The sequence below is a fragment of the Monodon monoceros genome, unplaced genomic scaffold (genome assembly GCF_005190385.1).
Source record: "Monodon monoceros isolate NGI ecotype Baffin Bay Population unplaced genomic scaffold, NGI_Narwhal_1 Super_Scaffold_18, whole genome shotgun sequence".
Lineage (NCBI taxonomy): Eukaryota > Metazoa > Chordata > Mammalia > Artiodactyla > Monodontidae > Monodon > Monodon monoceros.
The window spans coordinates 115,991,819-116,017,409 of NW_021703774.1; the positions used below are offsets into that span (position 1 = coordinate 115,991,819).

At 36.6% G+C, this 25,591-nt stretch overlaps 1 protein-coding gene across 1 annotated transcript in view; it reads left to right on the forward strand.

The window, feature by feature from the left end:
- SLC44A5 (solute carrier family 44 member 5) overlaps positions 1-25,591 on the forward strand; it is a 371,649-nt gene that overhangs the window by 340,237 nt on the left and 5,821 nt on the right. The window contains exons 12-21 of the mRNA XM_029226993.1: positions 1,993-2,092; positions 4,339-4,431; positions 4,929-5,016; positions 5,519-5,781; positions 6,285-6,379; positions 21,277-21,380; positions 22,449-22,522; positions 23,139-23,209; positions 23,330-23,418; positions 24,757-24,841. Of these exons, the coding sequence (XP_029082826.1) occupies positions 1,993-2,092; positions 4,339-4,431; positions 4,929-5,016; positions 5,519-5,781; positions 6,285-6,379; positions 21,277-21,380; positions 22,449-22,522; positions 23,139-23,209; positions 23,330-23,418; positions 24,757-24,841 (1,062 nt within the window). The remainder of the gene's footprint in view (positions 1-1,992; positions 2,093-4,338; positions 4,432-4,928; positions 5,017-5,518; positions 5,782-6,284; positions 6,380-21,276; positions 21,381-22,448; positions 22,523-23,138; positions 23,210-23,329; positions 23,419-24,756; positions 24,842-25,591) is intronic.

Here is a 25,591-nt window from a genome sequence, read left to right on the forward strand (position 1 = left end):
TTGAGGAGAAAACAGGGCTTGCTTTTATTTTCAAGTTTAGCAATACTTATCTTTCCTCAAATGAGTGTTAGCTTTCACAACGCATTTATCAGACATTGATTACTTGCTCTGTGTTTGATGAAATCCTAGGCACCAGAGACAAGAGTATACGTATGAAATTATACTAATTGACAGAAACACTAAAAATATGCAGTTATACATGCAAAAATTATAATTTTTATGAGTCTTGGATTGTGTTAGGAGATGGTTCTATTCTCATTTCTATTAATTATCCCAGCCTCCTTGGTAAAGTTAGATTTATACCAGCTTCTCTCTAGGGGCTCAAAAAATATGTTTCTATTGTTTGCTCTTGCTCAAACAAAAGGAGGGAATATAATATATAAATTCAAAAGACAGTTAAATTTCTCTAATATAACCATTTAAAATATGTAATTTTGTAAAGGTACAAATTTAATATGCAATGTTCTTTTTCAATGCAACTTCAGAACATAAAGTGACTGATATATTTCATATTCTTAAGTTTGTCCAAAGAAGATAGTGATTTTAGGTTAATATGGGTATACTCCACAATTTTGGACTCAGTTTAGTTTTAAGAGAATCAAATTTGCATAAAAACATAAATACATCGTTTAACTAAAAGAAGATGTAGCAAGATGATACCTTACTAAGATCCTCTCACATCTCTGGGTTAACTGATTTCTACTTACTTGGAGATACTAACTTAAGTGGGATGTATCATCCGAATCTCAGTGGTATAACAATAGAATGAAATAATGAGCGCCCTATTGCTGGAAGTGTTCAGACATAAGCGGAATAACTATCTAGCAAGAACGTTAGAACGGATTCTTTCATGGGTAGGAATTTAATTTAACTTTCCATTAAGTTTCTTTTATAATTTCACATTTTGTTATTAGCAGTACTATATTTCCTTAATTTAGGATCCATACCTTTTCACTTTTTAACATCTCTGAGGTCAGGATGCATTTTATAATCAATGAATAGATATTTAATAAAGGATTTCTTTACTTTTCCTGAAAGGATATTACTAAATTGAAGGTATGTCTTAGAATTGAGGAAATATAGTAATTAGGACTGTTTGGCTTTAAGTAAAAAGAAACAAAGGAACAAGCTGGAGGCAAGGCAGGGGTATTTATTCTAAGAATATAGAAGTGTCTCACCAAACTCAAAGCAGCAGAAAAGCAGCTGGACTTTCAAGTGTATGTGGATCCAGGAAACAAAAAGCCAAAAAGGAGCCAAGATTTCCTCCACTTGCTCTCTTTCTTTACACATATACATTTTATTCTTTCTTTTGCAGGTTCACTTACTTCACATAAAGATGGTTTTTCCACAGTTTATTAAATGTGTATAACTCTTAGTTCAAGAGGTTTATAAACTTCAATTCAAAACCGAACTAGATTCCCTTAATTCTAATTCTGAGACTTATTATTACACAACTTGGGTTGGGTTTACACTCTGATTTCATCAATGGCAGCCATGATAGGTGGAGTGTGAAACTTAAAATGTGGCATCTCAGAACCCACCCCGTCCATCAGCAAGATCAATTAATTAAGAGGCACTGTGACTGGGCAGGCAGTCCAGAAATTTTCTTCTGTAATGATTCTCTTACTCAAAAGAGTGAAAGTGAAAACATCTAAAATAGAGTTGCCTAAAGCAGCCCTTCCTTTCTTCCATGCCTATTTTCTCATTTCTACAAATGGTGTGAAATGTTTCCATAGATAAAATGAAGCCTGTCCAACTGAGTTGTTTAAACTCTAGCTAAAAGTTTTAATCTAGATTTTTTTTTAGCGTTTCTGGGAGGTTTTGAAAACGAATTTCTAAAACTGGCATTTTTGGAGAGGTAGCACTGCTTAAATTATGAAGTGTCAGAATTGGTAGAAATAATCATGAAGATCAGTCCTAACTTTTGCAGAGAAAGTTTGCTTTTGGGATTGATTTGAATCGCACACTATTTTTTTTTCCCCCTGTTTAAAGTGATAATACTCTGCATCCTTGAAGTGTTCATCATCCTCATGCTGATCTTCCTCAGGGACCGAATCCGCATCTCCATTGCCCTGCTGAAGGAGGGGAGCAAGTAAGGCCTTGATGGAGAAACTCATATACTGTATATCAATGTCATATCGGTCACTGCTTATTTGTTGATGCCCCAGACTATTTTCCCTTTAAGATGGCTTGTTAAATCTGCTTTCCATTCAAGAAGACTTGTTCAAGTTCAGACTCTTCCACGTATTAAAAACTTCATGCTAACAAATCTTTCAAAATCCCCAAACCTCAATTATCATAGGGTAAAATAAAGCTAAAACTCATGTATTCTATGCACTAGCACTTTTTTTTTAAACACCAAATATATGTTAGGAGGATAACTTATGTGAAAGTGATAAAGTGCTATATAAAAGTTAGTTATGTTATATTATTCCCATACTGAGTCATATGTTAATATTAATGGTTGAGATCATTTGCAGAACTTTAAATCACCATAATTCTATAAAGTCAATTATGTGCTCTTGCTAGTTTTGTATAAATAACAAAACTTGCTAGTAGACAGAATAATTGGTCCTAGCACTACCAGACTGTACATTTTGTACCTACAGCTCTCAATTCAGGAACATTTTATACCCAGAGCCATTTTTACTTTAAAATGCTACAGAACAGGGGCTTCCCTGGTGGCGCAGTGGTTGAGAGTCCGCCTGCCGATGCAGGGGACACGGGTTCGTGCCCCGGTCTGGGAAGATTCCACATGCCGCAGAGCGGCTGGGCCCGTGAGCCATGGCCACTGAGCCTGCGCATCCGAAGCCTGTGCTCTGCAACAGGAGAGGCCACAACAGTGAGAGGCCCGCGTACCGCAAAATAAAAAATAAATAATAAAATGCTACAGAATAAACAGTTTTTCATAAAATTCATGTTGTGAGGTAATAACACCTACAGTTTCTAAACTATTCCAAAAGGTCACTTGAGGATAATACTTTAAACTTTTGAATAATGCATGGAAACAGCAAGGAAAGTGTTATTACAAAGCCAATAGGTCATGTTCTCTATTTAGAATGATGGAAACTGAGGTGTTAATGGCCAAGGACCAAATTATTTTAAATAGTCTTTAAGGATTGTTTTAACAAAATCATCATCTATAATAATAATAGTGCCACCTAAAGCCAGTGTTTGAAATAGTTAACAAGCAGTTTGTTAAATTAAACTCTCTCCTTCCCACAATAACTGAAGCCCTATCATTAGCCACTGAAAACTACTGATTTGCTGGGTTATTTCTTAAATAATATGATATTGTACAATTCACTTATCCCGCTGCTATGCCTCTAAATGTGTGTGTGTGTGTGTGTTAAACGGCAATTACTACTGTGACTGGTTAATAATTTTTTTCAAGGGAAAATAAGAGCTGGAATAAATGTGCATGAGAATACAGGGTAAACATAGGGATGCCCAATAATTCACTGAACAGCAGTGTCTGGGGAAAAGAGAGAATAGCATAGCCCAAATAGTGAGGTGGCGAAGGTAACAAATACAAAAATGAATCTAAAATGTGTCAGTGCATTAGGAGTGGAAATAGTTCCATCATAGTTCTCAGTGGCTGTATCAAACAGCATAGGGTTAATTCAGTATCATATGCTGAAAAGATTATAGGGCAATTAGGATATGAATATTTTAGAAACCATATCTTAGGAGGAAATATCAAAAGAATTATTACCCTGGAGAATAAAAGAATAATGAGTTGCTTGAAGGGTTGCTGTATGGAAAAGGTGGTCCTTTCTTCTCCAGAAGGTGGTGGATGTGAATTACATGCAGGCAGATAAGGAAGGACTTTCTAATACTTTGGTTAAGAAAATAGAATAAGCTGTGTCATATAAAAGTAAGTTCCTTTCACTCAGTGAGATCACCAGAGACTAATGAACATGTTTTGAAGATAGTTCAGAAGGGATTCTTAAATTAGGAATGGATTCTCCCATTTGATCAGATGATCATCAAGGTCCTCTCTAATTTTAAAAGTCTAAGGAAAAGGGAGAAATACCATGATTATAATGCATCAAATATTTATGCGTCAGTCAGAAATAACCAAAGAGGAGAAGGTTTGGGGAACTTTTGGCAGGAATCAAACATGAGCATTGAAAGAATGCCTCTAACTTACTAAACATGAATAAATAAAATTTTAAAACCAACTAAGTATACATCAGCAAAAAAGAGTTGATGGTTATTACCACTGTTCTTGGAATGAATTCAGTCAAAGGCTTATTTATAGTTCTAACAGATAAAATTTTAATTGAGAAATTATAACTGGATCATTTTCAGTTTCAACTATTTGTTTTATTTTAGAGCCATTGGATACATCCCTACTACCTTAATTTATCCAGTTTTAACTTTCATTTTCCTCTCAATCTGCATTTCCTACTGGGCTGTGATAGCCGTGTATCCTTTGGTAACTGACTCCTTCAAACCTCAGGTACACACTACTATTCAGGAGCTAGGAGTTTGTCTGTTTCCATCCGGGAAAGACTAGGAACATCCTAAAGATATAATTGATATGATGGTGATGATGATGGTGATGGTGATTATGATGGAGATTATGATTGCTAATCTCTAAAAATGTTTCAGTGTACCAATTGAATTTCCCCTCAGATAGGTCACATGGTACATTTTGTTTTATTTTGTCTTCACATGTGGTACTCCTCACTCCTCCTTTGCAATACGTAAAAAAATCTTTTTATATTTCACTGTTGTTAAGGGGCCGCTCAGTGGAGCTGACCCACGTTATATTACTCTGGTTCTGAAAATGAATGAATTGTTAAAAGATTAGTTTTTTGAAATTAATCTTTCAGTGGACTTTTGAGTTATTTGCATTACTTTCTTGTCCATTTACATTCAATCTACCAGCAAATAATTTATCCTTAACAGAGTTCACTCAGTTACTTGGCTACATCAGGGGTACCTATATACAAAGTCATAGCCCCAGAGGGGCAATGTAAACATGAAAATAAAACCTGTAATCCAGAGGTAAGTAAAAGAAACTCTTTTATTTACTGCAATACAGAATTCTACTGTATTTCATCTAGCAGTAGTGGTAGGAATCATCCTGAAATAGAGACCATGTGCATTGATGAGGATCACTGTAGAGAAGGGGAGGGTGGGTCGGGTGTTAGCAGGAGAGCACTGAAAACGGTAGGCAGAATAGAGAGAAGGCACTGCTATTTCCTGAGCTCACTTGTCCTGTCATACACCTAAGAAGCAGGCACAGTCAACAACAACACTAATAAATGTGAAATTATAGTGGATGCAGACTGATGAACATACGATGGAAAAATGAGGTACTTTCCAGAGCTCATTAAAGAATTGTATAAAGTGATGTTATAGAAAATAGAAATGACAGCAGAAGCTAATAGGAAAAAAGCAAGATATGCAATTGGGGGCCACACAAGAGAAGGCAAGGAAGGTGTTATCTTGGAATAGCACTTAATATTATATTATTCGTGTTTTGTTTTTTTTCTCCTGAGTGCAGATTTTTAATACAACTGAAATTGCCAAAGCTTGCCCTGGGGCTCAGTGTCGTTTTGCTTTCTATGGTGGAAAGAGCCTGTACCATCAATATATCACTGCCTTCCAGATATTCAATCTATTTGTTTTTCTCTGGCTTATAAATTTTGTCATTGCATTGGGTCAGTGTGCCCTTGCTGGTGCCTTTGCTTCTTATTACTGGGCCTTGAAAAAACCTGATGACATCCCACCATATCCACTTTTTACTGCATTTGGACGAGCCATAAGGTAAGTTTCACACTGAAACCTACACCTATCTTCCCAGTTATGTTTAATGTGTTTATAATTCAAGTGGCAAAGTACTTGAGGTCAGAGGTATAATTCAAGATTCATAGATGTCCACTGGCTTTGTCTGGTTTTATAGCCACAGTTTTATAATCCCTACCCAGGCCAATATCCTTCTAAAAGGTTACTGGAGAGAAGAGGTAGGGGAGGGCACCAAATTAAAGATTAAGGACTAACTTGTCTGTGTTTCTTCATTGCTCAGCTCAAACATAAAATCATCACAAGATGACAGGCTATTGGTATCATTTTCATAGATGAAGTGCAAAATGGATGTCTATGGTTTAAAATCCTCTATGGAGACCTTTGTCAATCTGAATAAGAGAGTATAAGAAGCTCTTTCCTATCAATCCTTCTGCAGATCCCTTTTACCAATAAAAATTAACTAACATCCTTTTAGTTAATAGTAAAAATATTTTAACTTTTATTCTCATTTTATCTTTGCCCAGATATCACACTGGATCCCTAGCATTTGGATCTTTAATTCTTGCAGTAGTTCAAATGTTCAGATTAATCCTAGAATACTTGGACAAACGTCTTAAACGTAAGATTCCAGAATTCATCTTTTCTCAGACTTCCTGACTTCTGTGAATAGAACAGATTGGGTCAGGGGGTTGAGGGGGACATAATGACTGTAACTTGGACACAGTAATAAGGATGGATGTGGTCAGATTGGGGAGATGTTTGGAAGGAAAAGCCAATAGGACTTGAGGGATGGAATATGGTGGGGGGGTGTGGGGAGCAATGGTAAAATAGAGTAAAAATGTGTGATGCTATTTATTAAGATATGGAAACCAGTAGAAACAAATTTCAAAGAAGAGATTTAAAACTGTGTTTTTGACCTGTTAATATTGAGAAGCATGGTGGAGATGTCAGGCAGTTCCAAGTCTAGAGCTCAGGACAGGTCAGGCTTAAAATATAAATGTGGCCATTGGCATAAATCTTCATACATAACATAGTTTACAAACACATAAACTCTGCTTGGGTTGTACTTTAAAATATTTTATTATTAATTATCAAAATAATCTTGAAACAGAGCAACCAAGTTGGAACACTCACATTTCCTGATTTCAAAACTTAATACAAAGCTACAGTAATCAAAACAGTGTGGCACTGGTGTAAGGACAGACATATAGACCTGGAAAAGAATAGACAGCCCTAAAATAAATGCTCACATATAAGACTATTCAGTGGGGGAAGGAGAGTTTTTTTCAGCTAATGTTACTAGGAAAACTGGATATCTACATTCAAAAGAATGAAGTTGGACCCTTACTTTACACAATATACATAAATTAATTCAAAATGGATCAGAGACTTAAACATAAAAGCTAAGACTATAAAAGCCTTAGAAGAAAGCATAGGAAGAAATCTTCTTGACATTGGATTTAATGATGGTTTCATTATTTTAATGATCATTTTAATGATGATATGACACCAAAAATACAGGTAACAAAAGAAAAAAATATAAATTAGAATTCATCAAAAAAAAAAAAGTCTGTGCATCAAAGGACACTATCAAGAGAGTGAAGACAACCCACAGAATGGGAGGAGATATTTGCAAGTCATATATCAGATAAGCAACTAATATTTAGAATATATAAGTAACTCCTACAACTCAACAATAAACAAACAACCTATTTCAACATGGACAAAGGATTTTTTAAATTAAGTAAATTTTTTTCAGCTTTATTGAGGTATAATTGACAAATAAAATTGTAATATTTTTAAAGTGTACAACATGATGATTTAATACACATATACACTGTGAAAGGATTCCCACATTTAAGGTGGAACACATCTGTCCACCTCATATACTTCCCTTATTTTTTCCTTTTTTGGTGTGAATGCTTAAGTTCTACTCTCTTAGCAAATTTCAATTATACAATACAGTATACTCAACTATACTCACCATGTTCTACATTAGATCCTAATACCTTAGTCATCTCATAACTGAAAGTTTGTACCCTTTTACCAGCCTCTCCCAATTTCTCCCACTCCCAGCATATGGCAACCACCATTCTATTCTATTTACATGCATTCAACATTTTTTCCCTACGTATAAGCAATACCATGCTTATTGGTAGGGTATAAAAAAAAAACCATATTTGTTTTTGTGTGGCTTATTTCACTTAGCATAATGCCCTTCAGGTTCATCCATGTTATTGCAAAAGCAGGATTTCTTTCTTTTTAAGGCTGAATAATATTCCATTTTGTATATATAACGTAATTTATCCATTGATCCATTTAATGACACTTAAGTTGTTTCCATACATTAGATACTGTAAATAATGCTGCAGTGAACATTGGAGTACAAATATCTCTTCAAGATAGTGATTTTGTTTCCTCCAATTATATATATACAGAATTAGAATCACTGGATCATATAGTAGTTCTATTTTTAATTTCTTGAGTAACCTCCGTACTGTTTTCCACAATGGAGTAATCAATTCACATTCCTACCAACAGTGTACAAGGGTTCCCTTTTCTCTTCATCCTTACCAACACTTGTTATCTCTTGTCTTCTTGATAAGAGATATCCTAACAAACAGGTATGAGGTGATATCTCACTGAGGTTTCGATTTGCATATCTCTGATAATAATGTTGAGCACTTTTCATGCACCTATTGGCCATTTTTATGCCTTCTTTGAAACAATGTCTATTCAGGTTCTTTGCCCATTTTTTATTGGGTTATTTGTGTGTTTTTTGCTGTTGAGTTCTATAAATTCCTTGTATATTTTGGATATTAACTCCTTATTACATATGTGGTTTGCAAATATTTTCTCCCATTCAGTAGGTCACTCTTTCATTTGTTGATGGTTTCCTTTGCTGTGCAGAAGCTTTTTAGTTTGATGTAGTCTCACTTGTTTATTTTTGCGTTTGTTGCCTTTGCTTTTGGTGTGAAATCCAAAAAATCATTGCCAAGACCAATGTCAAGGAGCTTACAACTATAAAATCTTCTAGGTTTCAGGTTTTACTTTCAAGTCTTTAATCTATTTTGAGCTGATTATTGTGTATGGTGTAAGATAAAGGTCCAATTTCACTCTTTTGCATGTAGATGTCTAGTTTTCCCAGCACCAGTTATTAAAGAGACTATCCTTTCCCCATTATATATTCTTGACTCCTTTGTCAAAAATTAATTAACCATATTGCATGGGTTATTTCTGGGCTCTCTACTCTCTTCCATTCATCTATGTGTCTATTTTCATACCGATACCATACTGTTTTATTACTATAGCTTTGTAATAGAGTTTGAAATCAGAAAGTGTAATGCCTTTAGCTTTGTTATTCTTTCTTGATTGCTTTGGTTATTTGGATCTTTTGTGGTTTCATGCAAATTTTAGGATTTTTTTTTTATTTCTGTGAAAAATGGCATTGAAATTTTGATAGGGATTGCATGAAATTTGTAGATCACTTTGGGTAGTACGAACATTTTAACAATATTAATTCTTCCAATCCATGAACATGGAATATTTGCCACTTATTTGTTTCTTCAATTTCTTTTGTCTACAGCTCACAGTTTTCAATGCACAAATATTGGGTTGGCGAAAAAGTTCATTTCGGTTTTTCCATAACATGGCAAAGCCAGAACAAACTTTTGGTCAACCCAATAATTCTCCTCCTCATTTAAGTTTATTCCTAGGTATTTTATTGTTTTCATGCAATTGTAAATGAAATTTTACTCTTGATTTCTCTTTCCAATAGTTAGTTGTTGGTGTATAGAAAGGCAACTGATTTTTGTATATTGATTTTATTTCCTGAAACTTTACTGATTTCATGTATTAGCTTAAATATTTTTTTGGTGGACACTATAGGGTTTTCTATATATAACATCATGTGATCTGCAAACAGAGACAGTCTTACTTCTTGCTTTCTGATTTGGATACCTTTTATTTCTTTTACTTGTCTAATTGCTCTGGCTAGGACTTCCAGGTACCAAATTGAAAAAAAGTGGCAAAAAAAAAAAAAAAAAAAGAAGAAAGTGGCAAGAGTAGGCATCCTTATGTTGTTCCTAATCTTAGAGGAAAAGCTTTTGGCTTTTCACCAATGAGTATGATGTTAGCTGTGGGCTTGTCACATATGGTCTTGATTATGTTGAGGCCTTCAATAACCAGTTTATTGAGAGTTTTTATTACTAAAGGAGGTTGAATTTTGTCAAGTAATTTTTCTGCATCTATTGAGATAATCATGATTTCCTTCTTCATTTTGTTAATGTGGAGCATCACATTTATTGATTTGCATATGTTAAATCATACTTGCATCCCTGGAATAAATCCTACTTCATCTTGGTATATGATTCTTTTAATCTAGTATTGAATTCAATTTGCTAATATTTTGCTGAGGATTTTTGCATTTATGTTCATCAAGGATATTGGCCTGTAATTTTCTTTTCTTGCAGTGGCCTTGTCTGGCTTTGGTATCAGGGTCATGCTGGCCTCATAAAATGTGTTTGGAAATGTTCTCTCCATTTCTATTGTTTGAAAGAGTTTGAGAAGAATTGGTATTAATTCTTCTTCAAATGTTTGGTAGAATTTCACAAGTGAAGCCATTTGATCCTGGACTTTTCTTCGTTGGGAGGTTTTTGATTACTGATGCAAAATCTTTACTAGTAATTGATCTGTTCAGATTTTCTATTTCTTCATGATTCAATTTGGTAGGTTCCATGTTTCTAGGAATTCATCCATTTCTTCTAGGTAGTCCCAGTTGTTGGTGTAAGATTGTTCCTAGCATCTCTTATGATCCTTCGTACTTGTGTGGTATCAGTTGTAATGTCCCCTCTTTCATTTCTGAATTTAAGTCTTCACTCCTTTTCTCTCAGTTAGTCTAGTGAAAGGTTTGTCAATTTTATGTTTCAAAAAAACAGCTGGTAGTTTCACTTACCTTTCCTATTTTTAAGTCTCTATTTCATTTATTTCCACTCTGATCTTTACTATTTCCATCCTTCTATTATCTTTGTACATAGTTTCTTCCTTTTTTCTCTTTCTCATTCCTTGAGGCGAAAAATTAGGTTGTTTGAGATCTTTCTTTCTTCTTAACTTAGGTGTTTATTGCTATGGACTTCCCTCTTAGAACTGCTTTGCTACATTCCATACATTTTGGTATGTTGTGTTTGCATTTTCTTTAGTCTCAAGGTACTCTTTGATTTCCCTTTTGATTTATACTTTGACCTGTTGGTTGTTCAGTAGCATGTTGTTTAATCTCCACACATTGAATTTTCCAGTTTTCTTCTTGTAATTGATATCTAGTTTCATACCACTGTGTTTGGAAAAGATGCTTGATATTATTTCACACTTGTTACATTTATTAAACTTGTTTTGTGACCTAGCATATGATCTATCCTGGAGAATGTCCCATGTGTACTTTAGAAGAATGTGTACTCTGCTGTGGTTGGATGGAATGTACTGTAAATGTCTGTTAAGTCCTTCTAGTCTAATGTGTAGTTAAGTCCAGTGCTTTTCTGTCTGGATGATCTATCCATTGTTGAAAGTGAAATTTTGAAATTCCCTACTATTATTATATTGCTATTTATTTCTTCCTTCATATCTGTTTATATTTGCTTTATATATTTAGGTGCTCCAATATTGGGTGCATAAATATTTATAATTTTTATATCCCCTTGATAAATAGACACTTTTTTCATTGTATAATGACCTTTGTGTATTGTTTCAGCTTTTGGCTTAAAGTCTATTTTGACTAATATAAGCATAGGTACACCTGATTTCTTTTGGTTTCCATTTGCCTGCAAAATCTTTTTCTAATCCTTTACTTTCAGTCTAAGTACGTCTTTAAAGGTGAAGTGAGACTTGTAGGTAGCATATATTTGAGTCTTTTTTAAAAAATTTCTTTCAGTGCCTCTATATCTTTTGATTGGAGAATTTAGTCCATTTACAATTAATTGTAATTATTGATAGCTATGGACTTACTGTTTCTATCTTGTTAACTATTTTCTGGCTGTTTTATAGTTTTTGTTTCTCTACTCCTCTCTTCCTTTGTGATTTGATGATTTTCTGTACTGGTATGTTTTGATTCCTTTCTTGTATCTACTATAGGTTTTTGCTTTGTGGTTATCATGAGGCTTACAGAAAATATTTTATACTTATAACAATGTGCTTTAAGCTGATAACAACTTAACTACAAATGCATACAAAAGCTCTGTTTTATATTCACACACACATTTTATACTACAGTGTTGTTTTTTTTTTGCGGTATGCGGGCCTCTCACTGTTGTGGCCTCTCCCGTTGTGGAGCACAGCCTCCGGACGCGCAGGCTCAGCGGCCATGGCTCACGGGCCTAGCCGCTCCGCAGCATGCGGGATCTTCCCGGACCGGGGCACGAACCCATGTCCCCTGCATCGGCAGGCGGACTCTCAACCACTGCGCCACCAGGGAAGCCCACTACAATGTTTTTGATATCACAGTTTACATCTTTTTATATTGTGTATCCATTAACAAGTTATGTAATTATAGTCCTTTTTAATACTTTGTCTTTAACCTTTATACTGTAGTTCTAAGTTATTTACCTACCACCATTACAATTTTAGAGTATTTTGAATTTAAGTGTATATTTACCTTTACTGTGAGTTTTATACTTTCATATATTTTTATGTTACTAATAAGCATCCTTTTGTTTCAGCTTAAAGATATCCCTTTAACATTTCTTGTAAGCCTGGTCTACTGGTGATAAACTTTTAGCTTCTGTTTGTCTAGAAAACTTTTACCTCTCCTTCAATTCTGAAGGACAACTTTGCCACATAGATAGAGTTTCTTGGTCAGCAGATTTTTCTTTCAACACTTTTAACATATCATTCTACCTCATTCTGGCATGCAAATTTTCTGCTGAAAAATCTGCTTATAGTATTATGGGGATTCCCTTAATATAAAAGCAATATAAGAAGTTGCTTTTCTCCTGCTGCATTTACCCACCTTTTAACTTTTGAAAATTAATTTTATGTGAGTCAGTATGGATCTCTTTACATTGATATTCTTTGAGCTTTCTGGATCTGGATGTCTCTTTGATTTTCCAGGTTAGGGAAGTTTTCAATCATTATTTCTTTGAATATATTTTCAGCCCCTTTCTCTTTCTTCTCCTGGGACCTCTTGTAACATGTAAAAAGTACATTCTTTTTAATTTTTCTTCCTCTAATTGGATGAATCCCACTGCCTTGTCTTTGAATTCATCAATCCTTTCTTTCTTTCTTTTTGAATTTTCTTTTATTTATTTTTTTATACAGCAGGATCTTATTAGTTATCCATTTTATACATATTAGTGTATATATGTCAATCCCAATCTCCCAATTCATCACACCACTACCCGCCCCCCCCACCACTTTCCTCACGTAGTGTCCATACGTTTGTTCTTTACATCTGTGTCTTAATTTCTGCCCTGCAAACTGGTTCATCTGTACCATTTTTCTAGGTTCCACATACATGCATTAACATACGATATTTGTTTTTCTCTTTCTGACTTACTTCACTCTGTATGACAGTCTATATCCATCCATGTCTCTAGAAACGACCCAATTTCGTACCTTTTTATGGCTGAGTAATATTCCATTGTATACATATACCACATCTTCTTAATCCATTCATCTGTCGATGGGCATTTAGATTGCTTCCATGTCCTGGCTATTGTAAATAGTGCTGCAATGAACATTGGGATGCATGTGTCTTTTTGAATTATGGTTTTCTCTGGGTATATGCCCAGTAGTGGGATTGCTGGGTCATATGGTAATTCTGTTTTTAGTTTTTTAAGGAACCTCCATACTGTTCTCCATAGTGGCTGTGTCAATTTACATTCCCGCAAACAGTGCAAGAGGGTTCCCTTTTCTCCACACCCTCTCCAGCATTTGTTGTTTGTAGATTTTCAGATGATGCCCATTCTCACTGGTGTGAGGTGATACCTCATTGTAGTTTTGATTTGCATTTCTCTAATAATTAGTGATGTTGAGCAGCTTTTCATGTGCTTCCTGGCCATCTGTATGTCTTGTTTGGAGAAATGTCTATTTAGGTCTTCTGCCCATTTTTGGATTGGGTTGTTTGTTTTTTTAATATTGAGATGCATGAGCTCTTTATATATTTTGGAGATTAATCCTTTGTCCATTGATTCGTTTGCAAATACTTTCTCCCATTCTGAGGATTGTCTTTCCACCTTGTTTGTAGTTTTCTTTGCTGTGCAAAAGCTTTTTAAGTTTCCTTAGGTCCTATGTGTTTATTTTTGTTTATATTTCCATTACTCTAGGAGGTGGATCAAAAAAGATCTTGCTGTGATTTATGTCAAAGAGTGTTCTTCCTATGTTTTCCTCTAAGAATTTTATAGTGTCTGGTTTTACATTTAGGTCCCTAATCCATTTTGAGTTTACTTTTGTGTATGGTGTTAGGGAGTGTTCGAATTTCATTCTTTTACATGCAGCTGTCCAGTTTTCCTAGCACCACTTATTGAAGAGACTGTCTTTTCTCCATTGTATATCCTTGCCTCCTTTGTCATAGATTAGTTGACCATAGGTGCATGGGTTTATCTCTGGGTCTTCTATACTGTTCCATTGATCTATATTTCTGTTTTTGTGCCAGTACCATATTGTCTTGATTACTGTAACTTTGTAGTATAGTCTGAAGTCAGAGAGTCTGATTGCTCCAGCTCCGTTCTTTTCCCTCAAGACCGCCTTGGCTATTTGGGGTCTTTTGTGTCTCCATACAGATTTTAAGATTTTTTGTTCTACTTCTGTAAAAAATGCCATTGGTAATTTGATAGGAATTGCATTGAATCTGTAGATTGCTTTGGGTAGCAGAGTCATTTTGACAATATTGATTCTCTCAATCCAAGAAAATGGTATATCTCTCCATCTGTTTGTATCATCTTTAATTTCTTTCATCATTGTTTTATAGTTTTCTGCATACAGGACTTTTGTCTCCCTAGGTAGGTTTATTCCTAGGTATTTTATTCTTTTTGTTGCAGTGGTAAATGGGAGTGTTTCCTTAATTCCTCTTTAAGATTTTTCATCATTCGTGTATAGGAATGCAAGAGATTTCTGTGCATTAATTTTGTATCCTGCAACTTTACCAAATTCATTGATGAATTCTAGTAGTTTTCTGGTGGCATCTTTAGGATTCTCTATGTATAGTATCATGTCATCTGCAAACAGTGACAGTTTTACTTCTTCTTTTCCAATTTGTATTCCTTTTATTTCTTTTTCTTCTCTGATTTCCATGGCTAGGACTTCCAAAACTATGTTGGAATAATAGTGGTGAGATTGGACATCCTTGTCGTGTTTCTGATCTTAGAGAAAATGCTTTCAGTTTTTCACCATTGAGAATGATGTTTGCTGTGGATTTGTCATATATGGCCTTTATTATGTTGAGGTAGGTTCCCTCTATGCCCACTTTCTGGAGCGTTTTTATCATAAATTGGTGTTGAATTTTGTCAAAAGCTTTTTCTGCATCTATTGAGATGATCATATGGTTTTTCTTCTTCAATTTGTTAATATGGTGTATCACATTGATTGGTTTGCATATACTGAAGAATCCTTGCCTCCCTGGGATAAATCCCACTTGATCATGGTGTATGATCCTTTTAATGTGTTGTTGGATTCTGTTTGCTAGTATTCTGTTGAGGATTTTTGCATCTATATTCATCAGTGATATTGGTCTGTAATTTTCTTTTTTTATATTATCTTTTTGTGGTTTTGGTATCAGGGTGATGGCAGCGTCATAGAATGGGCTTGGGAGTATTCCTTTCTCTGCAGTTTTTTGGAAGAGTTTGAGAAGGATGGGTGTTAGCTCATCTCTAAATGTTTGATAGAATTCACCTGTGAAGCCATCTGGTCCTAGACTTTTGTTTGTTGCAAGATCTTTAATCACAGTTTCAATTTCATTACTTGACATTGGTCTGTTCATATTTTGTATTTCTTCCTGGTTTAGTCTTGGAAGGTTATACCTTTCTAAGGATTTGTCCATTTCTTCCAGGTTGTCCATTTTATTGGCATAGAGTTGCTTGTAGTAGTCTCTTAGGATGCTTTGTATTACTGCAGTGTCTGTTGTAACTTCTCCTTTTTCATTTCTAATTTTATTGATTTGAGTCCTCTCCCTCCTTTCCTTGATGAGTCTGGCTAATGGTTTATCAGTTTTGTTTATCTTCTCAAAGAACCAGCTTTTAGTTTTATTGATCTTTGCTATTGTTTGCTTTGTTTCTATTTAATTTATTTCTGCTCTGATCTTGATGATTTCTTTCCTTCTTCTAACTTTGGGTGTTGTTTGTTCTTCTTTCTCTACTTCCTTTAGGTGTAAGGTTAAATTGTTTATTTGAGATGTTTGTTGTTTCTTGAAGTAGGATTGTATTGCTATAAACTTCCCTCTTACAACTGCTCTTGCTGCATCCCATAGGTTTTGGATCATCGTGTTTTCATCATCATTTGTCTCTAGGTATTTTTTGATTTCCTCTTTGATTTCTTCAGTGATCTCTTGGTTATTTAGTGATGTATTGTTTAGCCTCCATGTGTTTATGTTTTTTACGTTATTTTCCCTGTAATTGATTTCTTATCTCATAGCATTGTGGTCAGAAAAGATGCTTGATATGATTTCAATTTTCTTAAATTTACTGAGGCTTGATTTGTGACCCAAGATGTGATCTATCCTGGAGAATGTTCCATGCACACTTGAGAAGAAAGTGTAATCTGCTTTTTTGGATGGAATGTCCTATAGATATCATTTAAATCTATCTGGTCTATTGTGTCATTTAAAGCTTGTGTTTCCTTATTAATTTTCTGTTTGGATGATCTGTCCATTGGTGTAAGTGAAGTGTTAAAGTCCCCCACTATTATTGTGTTACTGTCGATTTCCTCTTTCAGAACTGTTAGCAGTTGCCTTATGTATTGAGGTGCTCCTATGTTGGGTGCATATATATTTATAATTGTTATTTCTTCTTCTTGGATTGATCCCTTGATCATTATGTCGTGTCCTTCCTTGTCTCTTGTAACATTCTTTATTTTAAAGTCTATTTTATCTGATATGAGTATTGCTACTCCAGCTTTCTTTTGATTTCCATTTGCATGGAATATATTTTTCCATCCCCTCATTTTCAGTCTTTATGTGTCCCTAGGTCTGAATTGGGTCTCTTGTAGACAGCATATATATGGGTCTTGATTTGGATCCATTCAGCCAGCCTGTGTCTTTTGGTTGGAGCATTTAATCCATTCACCTTTAAGGTAGTTATTGATATGTATGTTCCTATTACCATTTTCTTAATTGTTTTGGGTTTGTTTTTGTAGGTCCTTTTCTTTTCTTGTGTTTCCCACTTTGAGAAGTTCCTTTAGCATTTGTTGTAGAGCTGGTTTGGTGGTGCTGAATTCTGTTAGCTTTTGCTTGTCTGTAAAGCTTTTGATTTCTCCATCAAATCTGAATGAGATCCTTGCTGGGTAGAGTAATCTTGGTTGTAGGTTCTTCCCTTTCATCATTTTAAATATGTCATGCCACTCCCTTCTGGCTTGTAGAGTTTCTGCTAGAAATAAGCTGTTAACCTTATGGGAGTTCCCTTGTATGGTAGCATTTTTCCCTTGCTGCTTTCAATAATTTTTCTTTGTCTTTAATTTTTGCCAATTGGATTACTATGTGTCTCGGCGTGTTTCTCCTTGGGTTTATCTTGTATGGGTCTCTCTGCACTTCCTGGACTTGGGTGGCTATTTCCTTTCCCATGTTAGGGAAGTTTTCGACTATAATCTCTTCAAATATTTTCTCAAGTCCTTTCTCTCTTCTCCTTCTGGGACCCCTATAATGTGAATGTTGTTGCGTTTAATGTTGTGTTGTCCCAGAGGTCTCTTAGGCTGTCTTCATTTCTTTTCATTCTTTTTTCTTTATTGTGTTCTGCAGCAGTGAATTCCACCATTCTGTCTTCCAGGTCACTTACCCATTCTTCTGCCTCAGTTATTCTGCTATTGAGTCCTTCTAGTGTAGTTTTCATTTCCGTTATTGTATTGTTCATCTCTGTTTGTTTGTTCTTTAATTCTTCTAGGTCTTTGTTAAACATTTCTTGCATCTTCTTGATCTTTGCCTCCAGTCTTTTTCCAATGTCCTGGATCATCTTCACTCTCATTATTCTGAATTCTTTTTCTGGAAGATTGCCTATCTCCACTTCATTTAGTTGTTTTTCTGGGGTTTTATCTTGTTCCTTCATCTGATACATAGTCCTCTGCCTTTTCATCTTGTCTTATCTTTCTGTGGATGTGGTTTTTGTTCCACAGGCTACAGGATTGTAGTTCTTCTTGTTTCTGCTGTCTGTCCTCTGGTGGATGAGACTATCTAAGATGCTTGTGCAAGTTTCTTGATGGGAGGGACTGGTGGTGGGTAGAGCTGGCTGTTGCTCTGGTGGGCAGAGCTCAGTAAAACTTTAATCCACTTGTCTGCTGATGGGTGGGGCTGGGTTCCCCCCCTGTTGGTTGTTTGGCCTGAGGTGACCCAACACTGGAGCCTACCCATGCTCTTTGGTGGGGCTAATGGCGGACTCTGTGAGGGCTCACGCCAAGGAGTACTTCCCAGAACTTCTGCTGCCAGTGTCCTTGTCCCCACAGTGAGCCACAGTCACCTTCCACCTCTACAGGAGACCCTCCAGCGCTAGCAGGTAGGTCTGGTTCAGTCTCCTATGGGGTCACTGCTCCTTCCCCTGGGTCCCGATGCACACACTACTTTGTGTGTGCCCTCCAAGAGTGGAGTCTCTGTTTCCCCCGTCCTGTCAAAGTCCTGCAGTCAAATCCTGCTAGCCTTCAAAGTCTGATTCTCTAGGAATTCCTCCTCCCATTGCCAGACCCCAGGTTGGGAAGCCTGACGTGGGGCTCAGAACCTTCACTCCAGTGGGTGGACTTCTGTGGTATAAGTGTTCTCCAGTTTGTGAGTCACCCACCCATCAGTTATGGGATTTGATTTCATTGTGGTTGTGCCCCTCCTACCGTCTCACTGTGGCTTCTCCTTTTTCTTTGGATGTGGGGTATCTTTTTTGGTGAGTTCCACCAGTGTCTTCCTGTCAGTGCTTTTTCAGCAGTTAGTTGTGATTCTGGTGCTCTCGCAAGAGGGAGTCCATCAATCCTTTCTTTCACTAGATCTAATCTGCTATGAATCCCCCTATTGAATTTTTCAGTTCAATTGTATTCTTCAGCTCTATAAATTCTGTTTGATTTTTTTTTTTGGATATCTTCTATCTCTTAATTGAATTCTTATTTTGTTCATGCATTTCTCCTTGACCATGGTGAGCATCTTTATGACCATTATTTTGAATTCTTTACTAGTTAAATCACTTATCTCTCTTTCAGAAATATCAGTTTCTGGAAATATATTTTGTTTTTTTTATTTGGAAAGTATTCCCTTGTTTCTCCTTCTCTTTTTTTTTTTCTTGACTCTCTGTATTGCTTTCTGTGCATTAGATAAAACAGCCATCTTTCCCAACTTGACAGAATAGTCTCATGTAGGAGATGAGCTTCATTAATCAGCCCAGCCGAACCTTCTGGTTCTCTCAAATCTTTGTGATTGTCCTAGCCACCATAGTTAGTTTAGTGGCTTTTAGTAATTGAAGGTGTACCTAGACCTGTCAGGGTCCCAGAGTGGAGGATCACAGTCAGAACCTAGATGCCGGCTGATTAGATGCTAAACCCTTAGGCAGCAGCTGGGAAAGTATGTAGATTATCCTTTCAGGGAGAAACTAGGAGGTGGCTTTTGCCTGCCCCCTCTGCACTGAGCCAGGATGTATAGCCATGGTCGTGGTGGTGGTGGTAGGGCATTCCTTTACCATTTAAAAATGGATTCTTTGTTTTCTACAGTCCTGTGAGACTCATTTGTGCAAGCCCTATTAGAGCCACACAAAGGGGGGACCATGACTCGGGCAGCAGCTGCAGAAACTGGGGCACCACACAGGTGTATAAGCTCCTTCCAAAGAGATGTTGGTGACCTGCTCCCCCTGGGTCCATGGAGGATCACAGCTAGCTCCAAGAGTGTGCAAACTAGAAGCTGGAATTTTAGGCACAAGGTTGTAAAGTGCGCAGTCAATCCCCTCCCAGGAAGAGACTGGAAAATGGGCGTTTTTGCCTGCTCCGTCTTTGCTAAGCCTGGGGGTATAGTGATTGCTAGCATATGTGCCTGTTAAGAACTGCTTCTTTGTTTTTTATAGTCCTGTAGAACTTGTAGAAACAAGCCCCTTTGGCTATCAGAGCTAAGTGTTTTGCAGGGTCTGTCTCTTGGGTGGGAGCCTTAAAAGTTGGAATCCTTGATGTGCTGCCCAAACCCTTCACTCCTCAGGGAGAAGCTGAGAGTTGGGGGTATTGGCCTGATTGGATGGTGTTGTACCAGGGGTAGAGTTTATGGCGAGTGTGTTTCAGCCTTTCCTACCATTTCAACGTGGGATTTTCATAGTTGCCTGATGTGTAGGAGTCACTCAGCTTGTTTCTGGATTTCTCTCAGAGGAAATTGCTCCATGTGTAGCTGTACATTCAATGCATCTGGGGAAGGAGGGAAGTTCAAGAGCCTCCTATGACACCATCTTTGTCCCTCCTGCAAAGGATTTCATATACATCGCTCTAAAGAACATATATAAATGGTAAATGAACACATGAAAAGATCTTCAATATTAGTCATTAGGGAAATGCACATCAAAACCATAGTGAGGTACCAATTCATACCCATTAGAATGTCTAGTATCAAAAAATGAAAAATAACAAATTTTTGTAGGGTGAGGATAAATTGGAACACCTGTGCATTGCTGGTGGGAATGTAAAATCACCACTGATTTGCCACTGTGGAAAACAGTATGGTGATTCCTTTAAAAGTCAAAAATTTGATTGCCATATGAGCCAGCAATTCCACTTCTACATATATACTCAAAATAATTGAAAGCAGGGACTCAAACAAATACTCGCACACCAGTGTTCATAGGAGCATTATTTGCAATAGCCAAAACGTAGAAACAACCCAAATTTCCATTAACAGATAAAAGAATAAGCAAAATGTGACATATACATACAATGAAATGTCATTCAGCTCTAAAAATAAATGTAATAATGAATCTTGACAATTTAATGCTAAGTGAAATAAGCAAGACACAAAAGGACAAATATTGTATGATTCTACTTATATGAGGTATCTAGAGGAGGCAAATTCATACAGACAGAAGTATGACAGAGGTTACCAGGGACTGGGAGAAAGGGAGAATGAGGAGTTATTGTTTAATGGGTACAGAGTTTCTATATGAGATGATGAAAAGTTCTGGAAATTGATAGTGATGGTAATTTCACAAAATCGTGAATGTACTAAATGCTACTGAATTGTACACTTAAAAATGGTTAAAATGGTAAATCTTATGTATATTTCACTGCAATTAAAAAAGTTTTAAAGCACACTTAAAATTTTACTATATTTTTTTGATTTCTAGAGTTTGCAAATCATTAATAGGTTTAAATATCTCCTTCTCATAGAGGCCCAGAACAACATTTCTAAATTCCTAAAATGCTGCCTGAGATGCTGTTTCTGGTGTTTAGAAAAAGCAGTAAAGTTTTTGAACAGAAATGCCTATGTTATGGTAAGTAGCTTATTTTTATTTACTAAACTGCTTCTTTGCAAACCCAAACCCCATGTCTACATTTCCATCCCTAAAGCACTTGTGCATCAAGCAGTTGAATTTATCACCATGTTGTTATAAGAATTTGTGAATCCAATGCATCATTCAGGGCTATGTTTTCCTAGTTGAGACAGTAACTTAACTGTAGTTCATTATTACCTTCAATACCTTTTTGGAGAGGGAAAATATTATTTACCTTAGAAGTATAAAAATGTGCTAGATTGAAAATGATTTTGTTTGTATTTGACATAGTTTAGTGGGAGGAAAGCTTACCTAGTCTATGTTTCACTGTGAAAAGAAAATATTCTTCTAATTTTGGGATTTACATATTTTTAAGGAAGGGTCTATTTCTTTTTATGATTCTTATTTTGAAATGTGTGGGAATTGATAATGCATAGCTGAATTTGTTACTTATTTCCTATGGGAATATGGAGGCTTCTAAAGAGACTTTTTTTTAAGTAGGGGATCCAAAAATATTATTCTAAAATTTAGCAGCTACAACCTTATAACACTTGCATATTATCACAGTGATATAGGGTCTGCATGGGTGATTCAAATAGTTATGGACATTCAAAGAGTCATTAATATACCTCCAGTGAGAATATTGTATTGAGCCTTTTAATCAATAAAGCGAGTGTATTGGAAGGCACTGGGTTTCCTGAGAGTAATTTTTAATGTGAACGCTACAACATTTAACCCATTCAGCAACAAACCATAGCCAAAACACTTCAAAGACAGAAGCTGTGTCCTGGGATTTGAGACGAAGACCTACCTGTTTGAAGCTGTCTAATCCCCATGGAATTAAAGGCAAATAGCAACCAAAACATACCTTATTGTCAATGACTCTGAGAGTTGTGCAGAGTTGAGGACACACACTGCCCAAGCCTCCCATGAACCCAACTGTTGGAAAAAGGAATGAGAATAACTGTGTGGGTGACAGAATTAATTCATGTTCCTGTCACTGGATTGTCTGTTGGTCTTGTTAAATTACGTTACTGACTCCAGAATAATATCAACTGTCTTCCTCAGATTGCAATATATGGCAAAAACTTCTGCAGGTCAGCGAGAGATGCTTTCAATCTGCTGATGAGAAATATTTTAAAGTAAGTAATCAGGTTGAGCATGGCAGTAGGTGATTTGGTGAAGCTTTAGCATCCATACTTCACATGTTGGTGGTCTTATTAGACATGAATCTTATCTTTTATTTTAATAGATTTAAATCTTCTCCTTCCCACCATTAATTTCTTCATATGTTTTAGAATTATTGCTCCCATCATCCACCTATGCCTTTATACCCACTGGCACTTATTCATTTTTATTATCCCCTACGCTCAAGAAATTCCCCACATGAACATTATCATCATGTTTCTGACTATTCCCCCCTCCCAAAATTGACAGAGTCTGAGTGAACAAAATCAGAGAACCAGTGCAGCCATCCTCAGGATTCAGGGTATCCATAGTCCTCGAATTAGAGAGAGAAATGCTGACACCACCAATAGCACCTGACAGCCTTACAATGCCATCTTCTGTTTACTCCATTATAAATAAGTCAGAAAATCATGCCTGGGTTCTAACTTCATTTCTTGCATTTAACAAAGGCCAAATAAAATTTCAGCAAAGACACATCAAAATGAACTCATGAATTATTTACTCTCATAAATTTCTGATAACAAATATAATTTAAACACAAAATTATACTTTCTTTTTTCTGATTCTCAGAGTTGCAGTTATGGATAGAGTGACAGACTTTGTACTAATCCTGGGGAAGATTCTAGTTGCTGGGTGTATAGGTAAGTAATAGTAGTAGTAGTAGTAATAAGTTTAACATGTGCTTAGAAAAACTTCTTTACTACACAAACCTATGTTCCTTTGCAAATGTACAATATACATGTTCTGCCTTTTCACTCTAGGTGTCCTGGCCTTTCTACTCTTCACAGAAAGACTCCCAATGATTATAGTAGGACCAACATCTTTAAATTACTACTGGGTACCTTTGCTGGTAAGAGCTGATGTCTTAGTAAGTTTGGGCTGCTACAACAAAAATACCATAGACTGGGTGGCTTAAACAACAGGGATTTATTCCGCACAGTTCTGAAGACTGAGAAGTCCAAGATCAAGGTGCCCACAGACTCAGTTCCTGGTGAGAGCTTTCTTCCTAATTTGCAAAGGGACACTTTCTTGCTGTATCCTAACATGGCAGAGAGAGATTTCATCTCTCCTGTCTTCTCTTATAAGGGCACTAATCACATTCACAAGGGCTCCATCATTGTAACTTCATTACTTCCTGAAGGCCCCACCTCCAGATGCCATCACTTTGGGGACTAGGTTTCAACATATGAATTTTGAGGGGACACAATTCATTCCATAGCGTCTGGGTAACATCGACTCTGATTTATGAGAAATGGCAAAATAAAAAACCAAAAAGGAATAGGAGAAATAATCATAGCTAACATGATTGGTCTTACTTTGAGGCCAAGCCTCATTCTGCTTTAGAGCTTGGGTCCCTTGGAAGCAACCCCTGAGACAGAGGATTGCATGCAGAAGGCTTATTATGAAGTGCTCTCCTGAGATACACTTGAAAGGAAGTGAGGAGGACAGGACCAGGCAAAAGAAGAAGCTGATCCATGCGTTAATTATAGCTGAAGCCTCAGACATAATTACAGGAAATTCTGACAGTGGGACTAGGCCTCTGTAAGCTGCATCAGGCAGCCGTTGGCCAGGGGTTGCCCTCTGAATGATGGTGTAACCTTGGTTGAGGCAGTTCCCTGCAAGAGCAATTCCTAGTGAGCAAAACAGCTGAGTCATCAGCAGCCTACATACATTCCCAACAACTAGGGGATAGATGTGGCAGCTGGAGAGGACCTGGGGGGAGCCCTGCGAGATCTATTACAGTATATTAACTCACTCAATCCATGTGTCATAAATACCATTATTACTCACATTCTCCCCTTCCCCACCAACAATCTTATGTAGGAAGCCCAGAGACGTTAGGTGATTTGTCGAGTGAGTGCCTGAGCTGCGATTAAACCTAGGCAGTGTATGGTCTTAACTCCTATGCTTTACTGCCTCAGTGTGCAGGATCCTAAATCTGGGATGTTTTTGGTAGGCATTGGGGATAGTGATAAGAAAATTGGCAGGTAAACTAGTACATTTTGTTTAAATCCCAGTACAAAGGCACTCAAAAACTTTATCATTGAACTTTTTACATTCCTATATTGAAATCTTTTCCAACACAGAGTATTTCAAAGCGTCCTCATCATGATTTTATTTAAAACTGCATTATTGTTCTTTTGGACAAGTTAATGGCATCTTCATTCTCTTCTCTGCTCGTTTACAGACAGTCATGATTGGATCTTACCTAATTGCACATGGATTCTTCAGCGTCTATGCAATGTGTATTGAAACAATTTTCATCTGCTTCTGTAAGTTTTCAGTATATGTGTTTTCCCCCTCTGGTAGATAACCAAAAGATGAAAAGATTAAGACCCAGTCTTTTAGCTGGCTTGTGGATTTGCTATGACCTGGCTGAAACTGCAAAACAGTTTATTTGGAAAGAGACATTGTCTAGTAGATGCTTTGTAAACGTTAAAGGCTGAGAGATGGAGTTTGCAAAGCACTGGAGGGTCAGGCATCATGGCATGGTGTTAGCATGAAATTATTTTAATTTCTTAATGTTTTCAAATTTATAATAATGATTGGCTTCTGTTGTGCTTTATTAACAACTGAAGACATAACTGGGCTTTGAGGCTGGGCTTTGGGGACTCTGAGGACAGCCTTTACACCTTCTGATAAAGCCGAGCTGGCAATGGTTTCAAAGACACATAGGGCCAATTCATACTGGGTAACACGATGACAAATAGATAGGATTCATAGAGAGGCGTGTTTAAGAAATGGCTAGATCAACTCTGACGCACAGTGTTAAAATACTTCAATAGAGCTTTCATCACTGACTTCTTCACTGTGCTTCTATGTGGCATGTGCACCTCACGTACGCAGAATGGATATGTTTTCTATTAATACCTCAAATTTTTTTTTTTTTTGCGGTACACGGGCCTCTCACTGTTGTGGCCTCTCCCGTTGCGGAGCACAGGCTCCGGACACGCAGGCTCAGCGGCCATGGCTCAGCGGCCTAGCCGCTCCGCGGCATGTGGGATCTTCCCAGACCGGGGCAC